The sequence below is a fragment of the Spermophilus citellus genome (genome assembly GCF_964194105.1).
Source record: "Spermophilus citellus genome assembly, chromosome: 17".
NCBI lineage: Eukaryota > Metazoa > Chordata > Mammalia > Rodentia > Sciuridae > Spermophilus > Spermophilus citellus.
In genome coordinates, this window is record NC_138199.1 from 24,778,036 (window position 1) to 24,796,836 (window position 18,801).

The window sequence follows — 18,801 nt, forward strand, 5'->3', positions numbered from 1 at the left end:
TTCAGGGCCACATCCTCTGGGAACCTCCTTCAGTCCCCCAACCACTCTGTACACCCCCTTTGTTATATGGGGAAGGGGATTCCATTTTTAACAGCATTACTGAGGTATAATTGACATTCAATAAACTGCACGTATTTCAAATGCACAGTTTGGTAAGTTCTGCCATATGTAAGTACCTGTGAAAACATCACCCCAATCAAGAGAGTGCACTATCACCCCTAGGGGACCCCTGGCCTGCTCCTGTCACTACAGATTAGTTGGCACTTGCAAGAATTTTATATCAATGGATCACACAGTGTAGTGTGTGCTGTGTTTCTGTCTGACTTCTTTCACTTTGTGTGATTATTTTGAGATTTGTCCATATTGCTGCCTGGATCCATGCATTCCTTCTTACGGTGCTGCAGTTTGTTTAGTCACTCCGTCACTTGTGTGCACTCATGTTTGGTTGGGGGCTGGAGTAAATAAAGCTGCTGGGAACGTTCCTGGACAAGTTGACAGGTGGACACACACACTCTTTTTCTTGGGTAAATGCCTAGCAGTGGAAGGATTGCTAGTTAAGTATGATTCACTTTTTAATTAACTGTAATCTATTTTCCAAAATGGTCGTATATTGTCTCTTCCCACCAGAAAAACTGGAAAGTTCTAATTCTTCCACATCTTGGTCAGTCATTTCAGCCATTCTAGCAGGTATATGGTGAGACCTGTGCAGTTTTGATTTGTATTTCCCTAATGACTATGACACTGAGCATCTTCTTTTTTTTTTTTTTCTTTCGATGCCGGGGATTGAACCCTGGGGCATTTTATCACTGAACAACATGATCAGCCTTTTTTGTTATTTTTTGAGACATGGTCTCCCTACGTTGTTTAGGACCTCACTAAGACACTGAGGCTGGCCTCAAATTTGGCCTCCACCTCCCAAGTCACTGGGATGGAAGAAGGTAATGAGACCAAGGGCGGAAAATAAAGGAGGGCCCACCAAGAAGAGAGGAGTGAGGCAAGAGGCCAATTTCACCACACAAAGAACAGAGACATCAGGGGAGGGGTGAGCAGAGAACCACTGAGGGAAACCGAGGGAGACAGCCCCCAGCTGGGAAGGGAACAAGAAGGACCCACAGCTGCTCTAAAGGAAAGCAGGTGAGCAGGGTCCAGGGACAGAGCTGACCCGCATGCCGCTCACAGATGCCTGCCTCCTGCGGCAATCCACTGTCAGCTGAGAAGGCAGACCCCCAATGAACTGCAAGAAATATTTTAAACCAAAGTCTTCCAAGCACCAAAAATATTGAAGTTGTTGTTGTCACACTGTGGGTTAGTTGCTATGGAGCAACTCAGCCCCAGCAGCCACTCCAATCAGGCAGAAAATGGGCCCCAAATGGGCTGATTTAGGACTGTCATGGGGGACAGGGGGTCTGCCCAGAGCCAAGAGACAGGGAGGCTTAAGCAGGGGCAGCTCCCTGTCTCCCAATCACGCTTCCCTGAAAATCACCTGACCTGGGCATTCTCCACATTGGAAGGTGCAGCACAGAGCTGACAGGGAAACTAAGGCCCAGCTTGGGGTCACAGAACTAGTGGATAGCATGGCTGGGACCACATCTCCAGGCTCCTGCTCTGGGTCTGGATGTCTTCTCAGTCATGGTCTTCTTGTCTTTCAAGATCCTGTTTGCCAGGCATTTCAAAGTTGGCCCCCATCTCGGGATAAGTCAACACCCTAAACATGGTGGCATCTTGAAATGGGGCCAAGCAGGCCGAGTGGGAGCTGGGGACCCTCCAGGGCTGGGGAGCAGGCCATTGGTGCTTCTACCCCTTCCCACCCATCCCATGGAGCATAGCTCAGGGTGTTCTCTTCTAAATTCCAGACTGACTCACCTCCTGCTGCACCCACACCTCTGGTTTTGCTCACGCTGGTCTCTGGCTAAAGCGCCTGCCCGTTTGGTTTTGTGCTTTCTCCAGGGCGAGGTTCAGAGATCTGTTCCAGCCATGGGTGCCACAGCGCCTGCAGCCTCAACCCCTGGCTTTTCACTGCCTTTCCATGCGGGTCTTCCTTCAGAGCCTGGAATGTTCCCCACTCTTTCCTACTCCAGGGCACCATACCTGCTGTCTCCCCTATCTACAAGAGTCTTTTGTGGGCTCCTCACCTAGCCACCTCCTACTCCTCGGCTCTGCAGAAAGGCTGTCCTGCCCACACTGATTCAGGAGCCCTCCTCTCATCTTCTCTCATAACACCTGCCACTGTTCTCCTGATAGCACCGTTCTCCATGAGGACCTGCATTTCCCTTTGTGCCATTGTTTGGTGCCTGCCTCTCCTGCTAGACTAATGCAGGCAGCAGCTGTGCCCACTGGATGCCACAGTCTCCTGTACACTGGCCCAGCTCCTGGCACACATTAGAGGCTCGGCCAACATTTCCAAGAGTAAATGGATAAATACTGAGCCACTGACTCAGGGCTCTCGCAGATTGGGGAGGTACAGAGTGTGGAACTGTTGTCCGTGTGGGAAGGAATATACTAAACCCCAGCAGGGATGCTTTCTTGGTCTTCTAGAAAGATCAAACAGTCAGTAGTGTGAGAATAGAGTTCACTCACCTCTAGCATCAAAGAATTCATCATCTGAGCTCTCCACCGAGTCGCTGAGGACATTTCTAAGGTGCCAGGGGGCACCGCCGCCCGGGGAAGGGCCACCTGCCAAAAGGAACACATATATTAGGCAAGCCGGAGACTGTGTCCTGGTGTGAGGGAGGCAGCCCTGGGCTCCCCCCCCCAACTAAGAGTCAGGCTCAGCAGCCTCAGAGCACACGGAGGCTTCTTATACCCTGCTTTCATTCAAGCCTCAAAGAAAACCTCTTTGGGAAAGCTCCAAGGGACAGGAATTAAGTGTACACATTTTGCATAGATTAAAATAGAGACAGGAGAAAGTTAAGAGACTTAGCCAAGGCCACCCAGTGTATCTATCAGCCCAAGATACAGTTGAGCTGTGGTAACAAAGTAGCTGCTTAAAACAACAATGGTTTCTTTTTCACTCCTGAGTGGGTTGGAAAGAGGCTGTATTCATCTGGATCACTAAAAGGGGCCACCACCTCATGATGTCACCATCTCAAAATGAAACCTCTAGGTCCGCCAAAGGAAGAAAGAAGACCACAGAAAATCCCACCCAGTCTGAAACTTCTTAAACTCCTGCCCAGCAATGACAAGCTGCTTCTTGCTCTTCGTCAGCCAAAGAAGTCACACGGTCATGCCCAACTTCAAGAGGGTGGAGGAGGGGAGAACTAGATACCTTGATGACCACTAGAGAAGTCCACCTCACACAGCATGTGCAGGGCAAGCCAAGACGGAGCTCCAGAACCAAGAGAAGGATGAGCCAAGTTGGAACTCTGCCACCAGCAATCTGCAAGGCCATTCCCTTCCCATTCGCAGCCCCATTTCCCCCTCTGTAAAATGATGACCACCCCCAATCCCTAGATCACAGGAGGCTCAGCAATGGCAGCTGGTGTCATTATTTATACCTACAGAGACCAGGATATGGAGTTGAAGGGTCTTCCAAGCAGGTAGGAGCAAGGATGCACAGAGGACCTAAACTCTGCCCCAACCCACCTCCTGCCCTGGGACCAAGACTAGGGCGACCAGGCACAGAGCTGGGGCCAGGAGCCCCCTCCCCATTCTCTGGGTCCCCTCTACTAGGCATTTTGGGAATCACATGGGACCAGCATGTGCATGAATCCCTCTGCATGCCCCTGGATGCAGAGAATTCTGGGGATTACAAATGGATTAAAATCCAATTGTAAATGCTGGGTGTGTTTCATGCCTGTAAACTCAGGGACTTGGGAGGCTGAGACAAGAGGATTGTGAGTTCAAAGCCAGCCTCAGCAATTTAGCGAGGCCCTAAGTAAATCAGTGAGACCCTATCTCTAAATAAAATACAAAAAAAGGGGCTATGGATGTGTCTCAGTGGTTAAGTACCCCTGATTCGATCCCCAGTACCCCCTCAAAAAAAATCTCTAAAGATTATCTCTATGGAGAAACTTAAAAAGAAGAGTCAGAGGAAAAACCAGTTCTAATCCTGCACATATAATTTTATATGACCATTAATTTCATAAATGTATCTTATGTTAACAGTTCCAAGATGCACCTTTTCACACTAACATCTTTGAAACTGAGTGTGACTTAAAGGATGGCATGAAGTTATTTAATTGGCATTGTTTACTCTTTCTCGGAGGTATATAAAATGATGGTGCATCTTAGAATCAATTGTATTTTTCAGTGACAAACAGTAAAACCACTGTGTACTTAAGGTTCATTTTTCCTGGGGCTTAGCCTCTGGTCACCAAGCATATATGTCCTGTCCCTGCAGAGACTTGTGTGCTTGTATCAGCAATGCCCCTCCCTCGGTTTCCCCATATGTATAATGAGAAACCTGACAGAGATGGTCCCTTGAAACTCTTCAACTCTGACCGATATTTGAGGAGTCCATCTGGCACACAGTAGGTATCAATAAAAAAGTGAAAGGTCGACATCCTGCCCAGCCATGATCAGGTTGCACTTATGACAGTCCATGGAGAAGCTGCTGCAGCCCCAGGTCAGAACATGCAGCTCTGAGCCTACATCTTAGGGCATAAGCAAATATCCTCGAGAGAGACGACAGCCCGGGTGACCCAGGAACACAGCCCTCCTGGATAATGCTCCTGCCCTGCTCACCACAAACTCCCAGACACACACCTAGCTTAGGCCTTGTGGCTTGGAGCCAAGTAAAAAGCACATTCTGAGACACAGAAAGGATAGAGACCACAGGGAACACTGATGTGGGTGTCACCTCTACATGCAAAGTTGGGTCTCCCCAAGCTTCCCAGAGGCCCCTTGAAGCCTCTGATCTCATCACCAGTGTGAGCAGCATGGTAGACAGGCTCAACAATTTCCCACCCTTGGGCCTTGGATTTACTGCAAGAGGGTCTGAGAATCCAGATGCATCATAACTGTCTTTTTTTGGCAGGGTGGGGGGAGTAGTTGGACACAATACTTTTATTTTATTTATTTAAATATGGTGCTGAGGCTCGAACCCAGTGCCTCATATGTGTGAGGCAAGTGTTCTACCACTGAGCTATCACCGTAGCCCCATAACTCTGTCTTTTTAACATGGAACTGGGACTGTTTGCTTGAGCAATAAGACAAGAAAAATAAATGAAAAGTATACAGATTAGAAAAAAAAAAACTTTCTTTGCATACTTGTCTACATAGAAAACAGAAACTCTTCAAACTCTACCAAAAAAAAAAAAAAAACTGTACTAGAACTAATAACTGTATAGCAAGACTGCAGAAATCAGGATCAATATGTAAGAGTCAATTGCATTCCTACAAACCGGTAATGAACACCTAGAATTTGAAAACTAGAAACAATACTATTTACAATAGCACAAAAAATATTTAAGTATTAATCAAGTATATGTGGAGATTTCTGTGATTCAAAAAATATAATTTTAGCCAGGCACAATGGCACACACTGTTAATCCTAGCTACTTGGGAGACTGGGGCAGGAGAATCACAAGTTTGAGGCCAGCCTGGGCAACTTTATGAAATCCTGTCTCAAAGTGTAAGAAGTAAAAAGGGCTGGGGACATAGTTTAGTGGTAGAATATCAATGGGTTCAATGCACACACACATACTCACAAATATCCTTTGTAATCCAATTGTATTCCATTCCTAAGAAGCAAGAATTTGGATGTTAGGGAAGTCATATCATCCTTGTCTATTCAGTTTCTGAGTTTGGGAATGGAAGCATCTAGAGTTTAAATACTGACAGAGTTACCTGGAAGTTTTTCAGTCTATATGGTTTCTGAGTTTGAATATCAAGGAATCTGCAAGAGGCTCCTGTGTACTGTGGCCCTCACACATGTACAGTATACACTCCACCCAAAGAACATAAGCACTGACATGCCTGCCAATCTCCCACTCAGATAGTAAGTGCCAGAGCCTTGGTTTGAAAAGAGGAGAGCTCTAAGCCAGGCATGGTGGCACACATCTCTAAGCCCAGGTACTCTGAGATAGAAGAATCACAAGTTCAAGGCCAGCCTGGGCAATTCAGTAAGATCCTGTCTCTAAATGAAGAGCTGGAGATGCAGCAGTGGCAAAGGTTCCCTGAGTTCAATATCCAGTATTGAGAGAGAGAGAGAGAGAGAGAGAGAGAGAGAGAGAGAGAGAGCGAGAGCTTCTCCCTTACCCCCCAATCTCTTGGCATTACCGTACTCTATGTGGGCTACATCATCCTGGGTTACTGCAATCTTCTGATAGCATATGTATGGGCTGGCCTTTGGGGAAGTCCAGGGGAGTACCAGGGCAGAGCACAGCCCTGCAGGGAGGCCAGCTCAGTCCGTTTGAGGAAACAAATTCCCCTAGCTGGAAGTGAGCAGAAAAATAAAGGACTGGTGGGCATCAAAGGAAGTTTCTCACTCCCACAGGCACTATATTGGGTTCTGGGCACACCACGATGGATAAAAGGGACAGGATAGATAAAAGGGTCACCAAGCTTACTTTTGCAGGGGTACGAGGAGAGTCCACCCAGATCAAGTACATGATCATTTCTGCAGCAAAAACTTAGTTGCTCCCTCTCTACCTCCATCACCTCCTTCTTCTGCAAGTGTTTCTGACAGTGTAATTACAGCCTGAAGGCTCGGCAGACATGGGCATGTGGATCTGTACGTCCAGAGTGAAAGCAATGAGGGAACGTGGACTGGTTCATCAAGAGCACTTGGTCAATGGTTCAATTACAAATGCTAACCGCAGCAGCGGGCTTTCTCCTCCAAAGGATCAGGCTTCACCTAGCTGTTGTGACTCTCCTTTATGGTCAAAATATATGTTTGGATTCCTTTCCAAATGCATACTATACTTTGTTTACTGTTTCTCTCCTTACTTTCAAACTGCAGGCCTGCCTGGGTTTTTTAATGTTCACTCTTAAGTTTGTTTAAAGGGCACATGAGATCTTCCCTCCCCTCTGGCAGGGGCTGCCCAAAATAACCTCTGGAAAGGCCCTTTTGAGGTGCTGGGGAGCAGCGGTATATAAATGTGGGTATGTGAGGAAGCAGCCGTCACCTGGCTTCTGAATGGGAGATGTTCCCTCCATCTCTTCCTCCAAGATGCTGACTTTTTAACAAATGACAAAGGTCAGATTTCAAAAGAAGTGTGTGTTGGGGGGGGGGGGACTGTTCTGAAAAGGTGTCAGGAGCTGAGGTTTGAATGGTGAGAAAATGCCAGACACACTAATGTGTGTGTGTGTGTGTGTGTGTGTGTGTGTGTGTGTGTGTGTGAGATGGGTGTGCATGCATGCTGGCTCACACGCACACGCAGGTAGGGTCAACACGCAGGATGAGTGAGTAAGAGTCTTCCCGGATGAAGGAACTGCAAGGGCAGATTTGCTCATGAGCATGGTATACCCACGGGGCAGAAAAAAAAAAAACATGTGGCTGGAGCCAGTGATGGGGGCGGAGGGGACAGGTATGAAAACAGATGAGAGGAGATGGATCCAGACCAGGGAGGTCTGGTCTGGCCTATCATGGAAGGAAACTTGGAAGAGGTGAGTTCTGCAGTTCCTTCCCCTTCTCCTGCATACTTCAAGATAGGAATACAGATGCCTAAGGGGTTGAAATTCTCCCAGGAGAGGGGACTGCAGGGGAGGTGGGCAAAAGTTCATCCATGCAGGTTCAGAGTAAGGACAGATGGGCACAATGGTCCCAAAAGTGAGGACAAAGGACCAGAAGCTTGCGTCATTACCTTTCTCTGTATTTTCTGATCCCACGCAGAAGAGGGCCAAGAACTGTTTGACAAGCAAGTGAGTGAACAACACTTGCTGAGGGCTAACTGGGTGCCAACAGCCTGCCAGCTACTTTGCAGATCTTATCTAGAGGCATCCTCCCCGAGCCCAGAGAGTGGGCATAACAAATCACCTCACAGGGAAGGAGCCAGGCACAGAGATGTGAAGGCATTTGCTCAAGAACACAAAGCTAATACACAGTGGAGGCAGGATTCGAACACAGATCCAGGGTCTGTACTGTCAGAGCCACCATATGGGCCCCTCTCTGTAAGAGCTCAGGGTGGGTGACTCCAGTCTCTTCCTCTCTTCCCCACTTTCTCTTGGCAAGTGATAACTGTCCCATCTGTTGCTGGCCAGTTGGGCAAGGGGTCAGAGGACCCTTATACAAACCCTGGTCCTGGGGCTCTTATCTAGAATCATCTGCCTACCACATCCACAAATTAGCATTTGGCTTTTTGTGGGAAAAATCTAAATGGATCTTTGCATTCCTGTGTAGAGATGTCTAATACTGCACAAGTGTCTGTCACTGGGTCTGCAAGGCTGTGTGTGTGTGTGTGTGTGTGTGTGTGTGTGTGTACATATCTTGGGGAGTATAAGCCTCCTCAACTTGTCACTCTTCTTTCCTAAGACTGTTTCTAAGTCACATGCAAATCAGCTACCAGCCATAGGTGGTAATGTATCAGAGGTGAGAGGCTTTGGTGCAACACAAACATGAATTCTACAGTATTATTTACTAGTCCATGATCCAAAGGTCAGTTCTCTGAGCCTCAGTTTTTTCATCTGGGAAATGGGTGCCATGATCCTTATCTTCCTGATACAAGATTTAAATAAGGTCAGTCAACAAATTGTCCACCCCGATTCCCTGCCTGGAGCTCAGGAAATGGCGGCCCCACTCAGCTGCAGAACTAATCCTTGAGGCAGCTTCTAGCAGCAGTTAGGGACCCTCTCCAAGGCTGCCAAGCTGCTTCTGTGTCCTTCAACATTCAGCCTACCTGCTCTTGAAGACCACATTTATTTAAATCAGAGCCAGGCATGATGGCATATGCCTATATCTCCAGCAGCTCGGGAGGCTGAGGCAGGAAGATGACAAGTTCAAAGCCAGCCTCAGTGACTTAGGGAAGCCCTAAGCAACTCAGCAAGACCCTTTCTCAAAATAAAAATAAAAGAAAAAGGGTTGGTGATATGGCTCAGTGGTTAAGGGCCCCTGGTTTAAACCCCAATGCCCCCTCCCTCCCTCAAAAAAAAAAAAAAAAAAACCTAAATCAGGATAAAAGAGAAAGAAATATCAGCCCTTCCCAGAGAGGAAGAAGTGATCCTCCACACCCCACCAACAGTGGCACAGCTCCAAGCCAGGCCCTGAAGTGAGGGGGTGGCTCTCCAGGTCCATCCACCCACCACCTCAGGTCCAGCATGGTCTCCTAGGCTTTTTCCTGGGCTGGGTCTCCCAGGCAGGGGTGTGGCCAGAGATCCTGGCTCAGATCATGGGCTCCATCTGCCCACCTTCCCATCTCAGCCCTGGCTTCCAGAGACATGAATAGGCAGACTGGCCGACAGACGGACCAACAGGAGCCCTCTGTAAGTGCTCTGCCCTATCCCAGGGATCCCAGGGCAGCCAATTTTGACCACGGAGGGCCAAATCACCACCTAAAGGGGGCCGCCGCCCTGTGCTCAGGAGCCCTGTCGGATGAGAGCGACATTTTGCAGAGAGAAAAGCCCTGGCACAGCAACATGAGGAGCAGAGGCCCTGGCGACTCTTCCTGGACCAGATCTTGAGCCAGATGGTGCCCGGGAGGAAGGAGTGGGGGACGCAGCTGAGCTGGAACAGTCCCTGCCCTTGGGAGTGCCAGCCCCAGGGTCACAGCCCTGTCACTGCCCCCTGCACAGAGCAGAGGAGAGCAGAGCAGCAGGGCAGCCTGGCCTCTGTGCCAGATTCCACACGTGCCACATCTGTCCAGGCAGGGTCTCAACAGGTGTGAACCACACCACCCAGAGGTAGGGTCTCAACAGACTGGAGAACCTGGAGGCCCTCCTGAGGGCAGGGGAGCCTCAAAGGAAAAGATGGGCAGCTTGCCAGGGTGAAACAGGGCAGGAGAAAGAGGGAGATGGAGGCCACAGCCATCAAATGGAGTCAATTCCAGAGGAGGCTGGATCTAGAATGTCTGTCCAAGAATAATCCTCCTTGGCAGCCTTGGAGAGGGTCCCTAACTGCTGCTAGAAGCTGCCTCAATGGGGCCACCATTTCCTGAGCTCCAGGCAGGGCATCGGGGTGGACAATTTGTTGACTGACCTTATTTAAATCTTCTATCCGTGAAGTGAGGATCATGGCACCCATTTCCCAGATGAAAAAAAAACCGAGGCTCTGAGAACTGACCTTTGGATCAGTGTGTCAGGGCAAGGGAGGGAACATGGATGATTGCTGGGAATCATGGCTCTGGGGAAATTTAAAGAACACACACAATTTCCAGACCTCCATGAGAAGCAAGCGCCTCTGAGCATGGCCCCTGCTGGCTTGTTGGCCCACAGGCCCATGACTGTGGCCCCTGCTCCAACTCCCCAGCCAAGCCCTGCCTCAGGCTGTATCTGAAGCCTCATCCTGATGCACTGGAGCATCTGTGCCACGAAGACCAAGGGGCTGGGAAGGAGGCAAGTGCACAGCTTCAGGGTTGCTGGCCATTAGATGGGCGCTCTCTCTCTCTCTCTCTCTCTCTCTCTCTCTCTCTCTCTCTCTCAACACACACACACACAAAAAAAAAAAAAAAACTCAATGAACACACACATGTGAATAGCAGGTTTTACAAGCATGCACCTGGGTCTAACTCCTGGCAACACACTTGCTGCAGCTGAAATGACGAGGTCCAGGGGCTCCCCAAGGGCAGTTAGAGTCCCGTGCACAAAGCAGGGCCCAGATCACACATATTTAGAATCACACTTCACTGCTCCTCACTTCTGCCTGGGGGCCCCAGGGGCCCAAAGGCAGCAAGCAGAGTGGGGAGCTTTATAGAGCCCGGGGGAGGCTCCAGACAGATGGGCAACCAGCAGCTCCTCCTCCTCCTCTCCCTCCTCCTCTTCTTTTTTCTCTTCCTCCTCTTCCACGGAGCCCACCTTCCTCCTCCCTCAAGAGAACCACTGTCCCACTCTTACCGGCCTGATTCCAACCCCAGCTCTGAAGCTTACCAGTTAGTGGTCTTAGTAAATGACACTAAACCACTCTGTGCCTCAGTTTGCCCCTCTGTAAAATAGGGATAATAACCATACTACATCAGGTTGCATGAGGGTCAAATGAAAGGGTTGATGGAGCCCTTCCTCTCCCTTACCCACACACGAGGCTGATCCCTCTGTCCTTCCTCCGTCCTCCCTCCCACTGCAGCTCCTGTGGGGCTCCTACCTGTCCCTCAAATCTTGAGCTACCTATGACGAGGACCTGTGCTGTCTCTGCCTCTTCTCCCACCAGCCTGGGCCCCGCCACAAGCTGCCCCTGGTCAGTCTTCCACTTCCCCTTCTTGCTGTCCAGGTCTTTGTTCCCTCCCTGCATTCCCCACCCTAACCCCCTTTCCCATTGGGGAAGCTTTACCTGCCCTGAGGATGGGCTGGGGCCCCCTCCTTGTGTTCCCACCTGTCCGGGCCTGCCAGCCCACTAGGCTAGGCAGGGGTTGCCCTGAGCAGACACCTGCCAGGAATTCTCTGGGGCCCCATAGTCTCTTCAGGTCAAAGATGGGGATAAAAAGCTCATGTCAGGCTCCGCGTGGCCCAGCACAGGGGAGATCTCAGGAAGACCCCTCTCCAAGGAGCATCCCACAGGTCATGTCCTCAGGCTTCCTCTCTGGGTCAGGGTGAGTTCAGGGACCAGAACAGTCCAGGGCCAGACAGCCCATGCTCAGCCTTGAAGGGGCTGCACAGCCACCCAGGGAGGCATGAGAGGCCAGGAGAAGCTACTTCCAGAAAAAGGCATTATTGAAGGAAACCAGCTACAGTTGGGGGTTGGTTGCTATAGAAACAGTCCTAACTATCTCCTAAAATGCTGGCCTGTGTGCAGGGCTGTTTCAGGGGACTACCAGAGGCCCCGGAAGGACCCGTTTGCTGCAGTATCCAGCCTCTGGAGCGGACACCCTGGAGGATCCAACAAGGAATCAGCTTCTGGGGACAATGAGGCCGGTTCATCAGTCCATGGGTAACACACTAGAAAACTGAGACTTCAGAATTATCTTAAGAGCAACTCAGGTCCTAAGACCAGCCATGGCCCAAATCTTGACTTCAGCCCCAATCTGAACCTTAAGCTAGCAGTGGATGGAGTCGTTACTCTGGCCTCAGATCAAGCCACAATCTTGGCCACAGAGGAGCCACAATTCCAGTTTCTAACCAAGTCCCAAATCTGACCACAGACCCAGCCTGACCTAGTCACAGACGGAGAAACAAGAATAGCCACAGGCAGAGCTTACCACACTGGCCATAGATGGCATCCTATGTTACATCAAATAATTGTAAAGATATTTTCGCAGCAAATGCTGTGGATTCTGTAACAGCCTGTTATACTTTTGCCATAGATTTCCATAGCCTTCACCTCCACCAGAGCCCCAGGAGAGTTTATGGTCCCTGTTTACAGAAAATGGGAGCTCAGAGAAGGAAACTAACCTGCCTACGGTCACAGGAGGAAGAATGCAGGTGGGTGGTGGTGCAGAGACTAGAACCCAGGTCTCCAAGCTGGGCCCAGCTGGCCAAACGTATTGCTTTGGAAAAGATGTGCTTTGAAGACCTGCTGGTATCTTATAAATATGCCATTGAAATACCCATTAATTACCTTATTTAGGAGATAATTAGTGATTAATAGCTTTGGCTATCTATTGTACTTTCATTTGCTCTGCCAATTAGGCTCCCAAACAGTTCTGAATTCTTTGGAACAATCCTCCCAAGGCCCAGATGTCCCCACTATGTCCCAACACACTCTTGCTCTGTAAGGAGAAGGCTCTCTCCTCCCCCAAAGGGAGCTCCCTAAGGTATCTGCTACTGTGGCACCAACAGCCTCTGTCACCTGTGGGCTCCTCGGGAGGACAGCAAGGGGGACACAGAAGACATGGGACAGCCCCAAAGAGAGAGCAGAGGAAGGCACTCCTCCTCATCATCCCAGCGCCCCCTTGCAGGAAGGGAACAACAGACTCAAGACCCAGGCACCAAACCAGAGGATGGGGAAGATGGGGTGGGATCCTAGACTCCTTGGAGACCACCACCTCAATAAGACCATCTGTGTGGTAAGGGTACCACCTCCTGGGGCAAACAGCAGAGGGGTGGAGGGGAACAGCTCCTCCCTCAACACCACCACCCCAGCAAGGGCGGTGACCCCACATGGGCGATTTATTTCACCTTCCACTCCAGGATTTCAAAATGGGGCCTAAGGTTGCCTCTGCACCCAGGACCCTCCATTTGGTGCCAAATCACCGTGCCAGGAATTGCCAGTGGGGCCCCGGAGGCGGGGCTGGGTACTGCTTTCATCACTGCCGGGATTATACTACACAAGAAGGAAACAAAAAGCGACAAAGGATAAACACCCCCCCCCCCCACCATCACCACTGGCCATAATGGGAAGGCTCAAAATAGCTCTTTTTTTGCAACTCTGGGATGATTCCAGAGTAGCTCAGCTGAGACCAGCCTCATGAAGCGGGGGGGGGGGGGGGGGGGGGGGGGGGGGGCGGGTAGGGAGGAAGTGGGAGCCACCAGGGCCAGAGGGAGTTCTGATCAAGGAGGGTTGGGATCTGGACCAATCCAGAAAAGGTCAAAGGTGCCTGAGTGATGGGTGGATGCTGACAGCTCCTAGAATGAACTCAAAGTCCTCCCGTCCTTGGCCCCTGAGCACACAGGGTCACAAATCCTGCACACCTAAGTCTCTTCCCAAGAAGGGCAGGAGGGCAGGACGTGACGTGCTCTGCAAATACCCAGAGCCAAGCAAACACGGCGTCAGCAGCAGACAGCTCAGAAGAGGCCTCTCGGATCCACCAGAACTCCACGCCCCTCCCAGACAGAGCCCAGAGAGTTTCTATTTCTGCTTCCAACCCTTGTTTGGCATCCTCGGCTAACAGACGGCTACTTCCCCTCCCTCCAGAATACCAGGTCAGCTGGGAAGTGGAACACCTCCTCCCTGGCCTCCCCTGCTCCCCTGCTCCTGCTCTGCAAGGGAACAGGCTGACCCTTCCTGAGAGCAATGGAAGGCATCGCCAGCCTCAGGCCCCTGCCCCTAGCAGGGCTTCTTCCCTGCCCTGGACAAAGGCCTCATCTGCACACCTGGACCCAGAATTCTGGTTTCCAGAGGAAATGGATCCCAACCACCTCCCAGACAGCAGGAGGCACAGACCAACCTCTCTCAGCCCCTCTGGAGCCTCGAATCTGACTACACCATCCAGTCCCAGACTCCAGCCATAGACAGAGGCCCACTGTGCCACAGCCTGCATCCTACCCCCACCCTCAAAGTGATCTCTGACCATGGATCCACAGGCTCTCAGCCTGGCCTCAGCCCAGGCCCATCCAAGTGCCAGTCTCACAGATTCAGCCCTTGGGGAGCCTGGAAGAAGCAGGCTGGCCCGCTGAGCCCCCCTGCTGGGACCTGGCTCCCACCCAGAGCCAAGACTAGCAAAAGGCATGTGATCCCCTGTCCACCCTCTCCACATGCATCCCCCCCCCCCCCCGTGGGGGCTGGTGGCCACACAGCTGTGCAGGCCTCCGCAGCAGGCACACGTGGGACCCTGGAGGTGGCATTTACCTCCGGAGTGACTCACTTAAGGCTCCCATTGGTTTGCGAAAGGGGGTGCAATTTAGCATTTTCTTTCTCTTTAGAAAACAAGAATTTTAAAAGAGAGAGAGTAGAGAGATTTGAGGGAGTGGGTGGGGAACTCAGATCTCATTTGATTTCCTACCTCATTTGTTATGCATTCTCTCCTCCCCCCTCCCACTCCCAGCCCTTCCCCTGGGGGCCCTGGCCACCCCCTTCCACCAGGCACCTGGCTGCAGATCTGGGGATGGACTGGGACTCAGGACTCTGGGAAGCACATGCTGTCCCAGGCCAGGTCCTCAGCTCTCTATTCCTCTCCTACCCTTAACCACATGGCCAGGAGTATCAACGTGAGGTGAGGGGCGAGGCCCCTTCCTGGCACAGTAAAGTCTGCTGTGAGGGAGGCCAGGAGAAGAAAGAGCAGTGTTAAACCTGGGCGCGGTGGTGCACGCCTATAACCCTAGCGGCTCTGGAGGCTGAGGCAGGAGAATCGAGAGTTCAAAGCCAGTCTCTGCAAAAGCGAGGCACTAAGCAACTCAGGGAGACCCTGTCTCTAAATACAAAATAGGACTGGGGATGTGGCCTCGTGATCAAATGCCCCTGAGTTCAATCCTTGGTACCAGAGAGAGAGAGAGAGAGAGAGAGAGAGAGAGAAACAGTGTTAGAGCAGGGGAAAACTCAAAACTCATCCTGACCCCCAAACTCATCCTCCCCTTTCCCTTTTACAAATGAGAAAACTGGCCTGAGGGCAGCTCCAGGTCAGCCGTGCCAGAGGCCTTCTGTCACTGCTTTGTTGAACAACTTAACTCCTAGGAATGTTGAATGCAAGAGTAGAAGACACCTGCGTGCTAATTCCAGTAATTCCAGCTCTGATTCTGACTTTATGTGTGACTCTAGAGCCAGGCACTCAGCCCTTCTGGGCCTCAGTTTTCTCATCCATAAAATGGGAGTAACATTAGCCCTACCTCAAAGAGATGCTGTCAAGTCATCCAGGAAAACATGTTGAGGGCTGTTATAAGAACCAGAGGGTTCTCAGGATGCTAACCCTGACCTGCCCTCCCTCCCACAAGCCTAGAATCTCAAGAGAATTCCTAGGCATCTGGGTCCTCCTAGGAGGTCCCTAACTGCCAAAGCTTCATTGGTATCTTGAAGTTCACACTTTATGCCCTTGACCTCAGAGAAAGACCCTTTGCCTTTCTGATCTTGGTCTCTCAACATGCATAATTAACAGGTGGGCCCAAAGGTCTCTAAGCCTCTTAAGCCATGAAATATCACGGTATGTTATGATGTGCATGAGGAAACATCACAATTTCTGGCCCTTATGACCCAGATATGGCCCCAGCAAGGGATGGGCAGGGGTATCGAGTCATGATCTCGTATTCTGTGTCCCCTGCTAGGCTCCCAAACACAGGCCAAGACAAAGGGGCTTCCAATGGGGTAAACCACGTGCCGCATGCTGGAAGTGGGACCTCAGGCTGGACCATTCTTGCTTATGCAATGATACCACTGCAAAGAGCTTCAAGCTGGGGCCTGCCAGGCCATCTGCTGTGACAGGTAAGTCCACAGAGACAGGCGTTTTGCACAGGAACATGTGACCTATCCAAGCTCCAGAACATTCCCAACTACAAGGGAAGTCCTGGAAGGCTTTCTGGAGCCAGACTTTTAGGAAGGCCTGGTATCTGGATGCAGGGCTTCCTGGCTGGACACCCAAAAAGGTGAGTCTGCAGCTTCTTGCAGACGATGCCCTTCTCAAGACGGATAGGAAAGCTAGCCAGGTACCCCAGGAAAGCTTGCCAGGTACCCTAGGTGTGGCAGTTTCTCAGAGTCGTGCCTCAACTCCCCTGGCACCTTCTTTGAGTCCAGACAATCCCAGTCTGGTCCCTTTCCCAAGCTTCCAAATGTGTCCTCCTTTGGGAGATCTGGCCTCTGGTCCCTGCCCCTGGGAGCCACAGAGCAAGCAGCTCAGGAGAAAGTCTGTCTTGGGGATGCTGTGCCGATACATGTCCACCTCCAGAGGACCCCAAAAGGAGACTGACAGCAGAGCACGGTCCAGACCACGATGCTGGAAACCCAGGTTCCGGCTCAGTCCTGCCGTGACTTTTTTTCTGTGATTTTGGGCCAGTACTTAGCCTTCCTCAGGCCTCAGTGCCCCCTTGTTAAAGAGGGTTTTGAACAGGAATATCTGGAAGCATCCCTCCCACTCTGACACTGTAGGATCAGTATTTTACTGACTCAAATTACTAGGTTCAATGCTCTCAGGCTGCCAGCTCCTCCCCTAGAAGCGGAGGCCACACCTGGGAATAGCATAAACTGGTTCCTCCAGCCAGAGGCCCAGCCCTGTGGTCTCTGCTCAGTCTCTCCAAACATTCCTGCCCCAACCTAAAAGCTTCCTAGACCCCCCCCTGGCTGCTTGCTCTGTTTCTACCCAGTCCAGAGACCTGGGGCCTCTCATTTGCTCTGACCCAGGGTAACAGATACCTGCTGTCGGTGGGTCGCTGGGGTACAGAGGGAGGGCCTTGGGGAGGCACAGAGGAAGGGAGGGGCAGGGTGCCTGGCAGAAACCAGAACAAACCCTTCCCAACAAAGGCGGCTCCACCAGGCTGGCCTCTCTCCAGCCTTCCAGGAGCCTTCACATGGTAACCAGAGGGACCTGACAAAGCACCCAAATCTCACCATGCCACTCCCCTCCTCAATGCTCTTTGGAGCTCCTTTTAGCCCTGTGCACTCTAGGAACTAACGGCCACCAAGCCAGACAGAATTCTTCCCTCTTGGGTACTTCTTGCCTGCCCCATAGCAGCTTGACCACACATTCTCAGACGCTCCGCCCCTTCCAAACTCCCGGGCTTTGCTCAAACCTTTACTCCCAACCTGGAAGCCTGGCCCTGGCTGCCTTTCTACCCAAATTCTGAGAGCCTTTAAGACACCTAGAGGAACCTACCTGGCTTTCACTGCTCCAACATGCCTGCTGGGCTTCTCTGCCCCACGGGCAGCCCTATACTATACATTATCGTTTCCTTTATAAATTGAGTCCCAACTCCTTCCTATCCCTGGCCCCCACCGCCAGCTTTCATCCCCAAGGTAGGTCTCCCTCCCCCTTTATCCACAGGGCAAAATCCAGGGCTCTCCTTCCTTCCCCTCAAGACTTGACGGGGTTGGGGGCATTATAATGATTCCTGGCTGTGTGGCTAAAATCTATCCAGAGATTGGAAACTGAGAACTCATTTAGATCCCAACTTTTCTGGAACTTGATTAGATTTTTCTCTTGAATCTGGATACTCCCAGCCATGAGAATGTCCTTGAACTACTTCCCAATAGGTACTACTAACAGAGCTGGTATATCCATAGCTGGATACTCAGGCTGTATACCGCACAACTCCATTCACTGAACACTGTGATGATCTGGAGTCTGTTACCATGGTAGCCTTCACACCCACATCCCATCTCTTCCCTCACTCGGTGTCCACTGGCCAGTTTTTAGAGGAAACCTCTCACACCACAGGTCAGGAAGAAGACCCCTCACTCGGAGGCCAGGTTCCTACAGCCTCCACTCCCAGCCTTCAGCCTTCTTTTAGTTTAAACTACCCCCTCAGAGAGATGGCCTGGTGATTCCACCCATTAGTCTACTCATAGAGATAGATGGTACTGAATAGCCACCTGTCTCTGTAGAACGTCCCTCCTTGGGCCTCAGTTTCCCCAGCTGTAAAGAGAAAGACTTGGGCTCCTGATCTCCAGACGGCCTGTTTTAAAGCACATCCACCTATTCTACACTGACATGGTCAGTGGGAAACAAGGGATTTCCACACACATACTAGTGTTCTACGAGGTTTAGAAGCCTAAAGAGAAGAGACGTTTATAAAATGCAAAGTTGCCTAGAAGCACTGAGAAAGGGAAGAGTAATCTGTCTCAAAAGAGTCCTTGTAGGGGGCAGCTGAGAAAGGGACAGGCAGAGGTGGGGAATCCGGGCTGCCCTGGGGGAAAGAGCCAATTGTGAAATTGCAGCAGGAAAACACAATGTTAGAACAGCCCGGAGCAGCAGAGCAGAGCAGTCTTCTCACCTGCCACTGTACAAATTCCCATGGACTCAGCCACAGGCCAAAGGAGAGGGCCTAAGACTGGCACCCCCATTCCCAGGGGTGACCTATCAGGGCACTGGTGGAGAAAATTCCTTAAGAGTCCAACAGACTTGACCTTGAGTCCGAGCTCTGCCCAGACCCTCTGAGCCACCTTGAGGGAGCTATTTCTCCAAGTATCAGTTTCTGGAT

General features: G+C 51.0%; 1 protein-coding gene across 2 annotated transcripts in view; it reads right to left on the reverse strand.

The window, feature by feature from the left end:
* Positions 1-18,801, reverse strand: part of PITPNM3 (PITPNM family member 3) — a 95,402-nt gene that overhangs the window by 74,860 nt on the left and 1,741 nt on the right. For both annotated transcript variants that reach the window (XM_081271078.1, XM_081271079.1), the window contains exon 2: positions 2,578-2,673. In XM_081271078.1, coding sequence (XP_081127204.1) covers positions 2,578-2,673 — 96 coding nt within the window. The remainder of the gene's footprint in view (positions 1-2,577; positions 2,674-18,801) is intronic.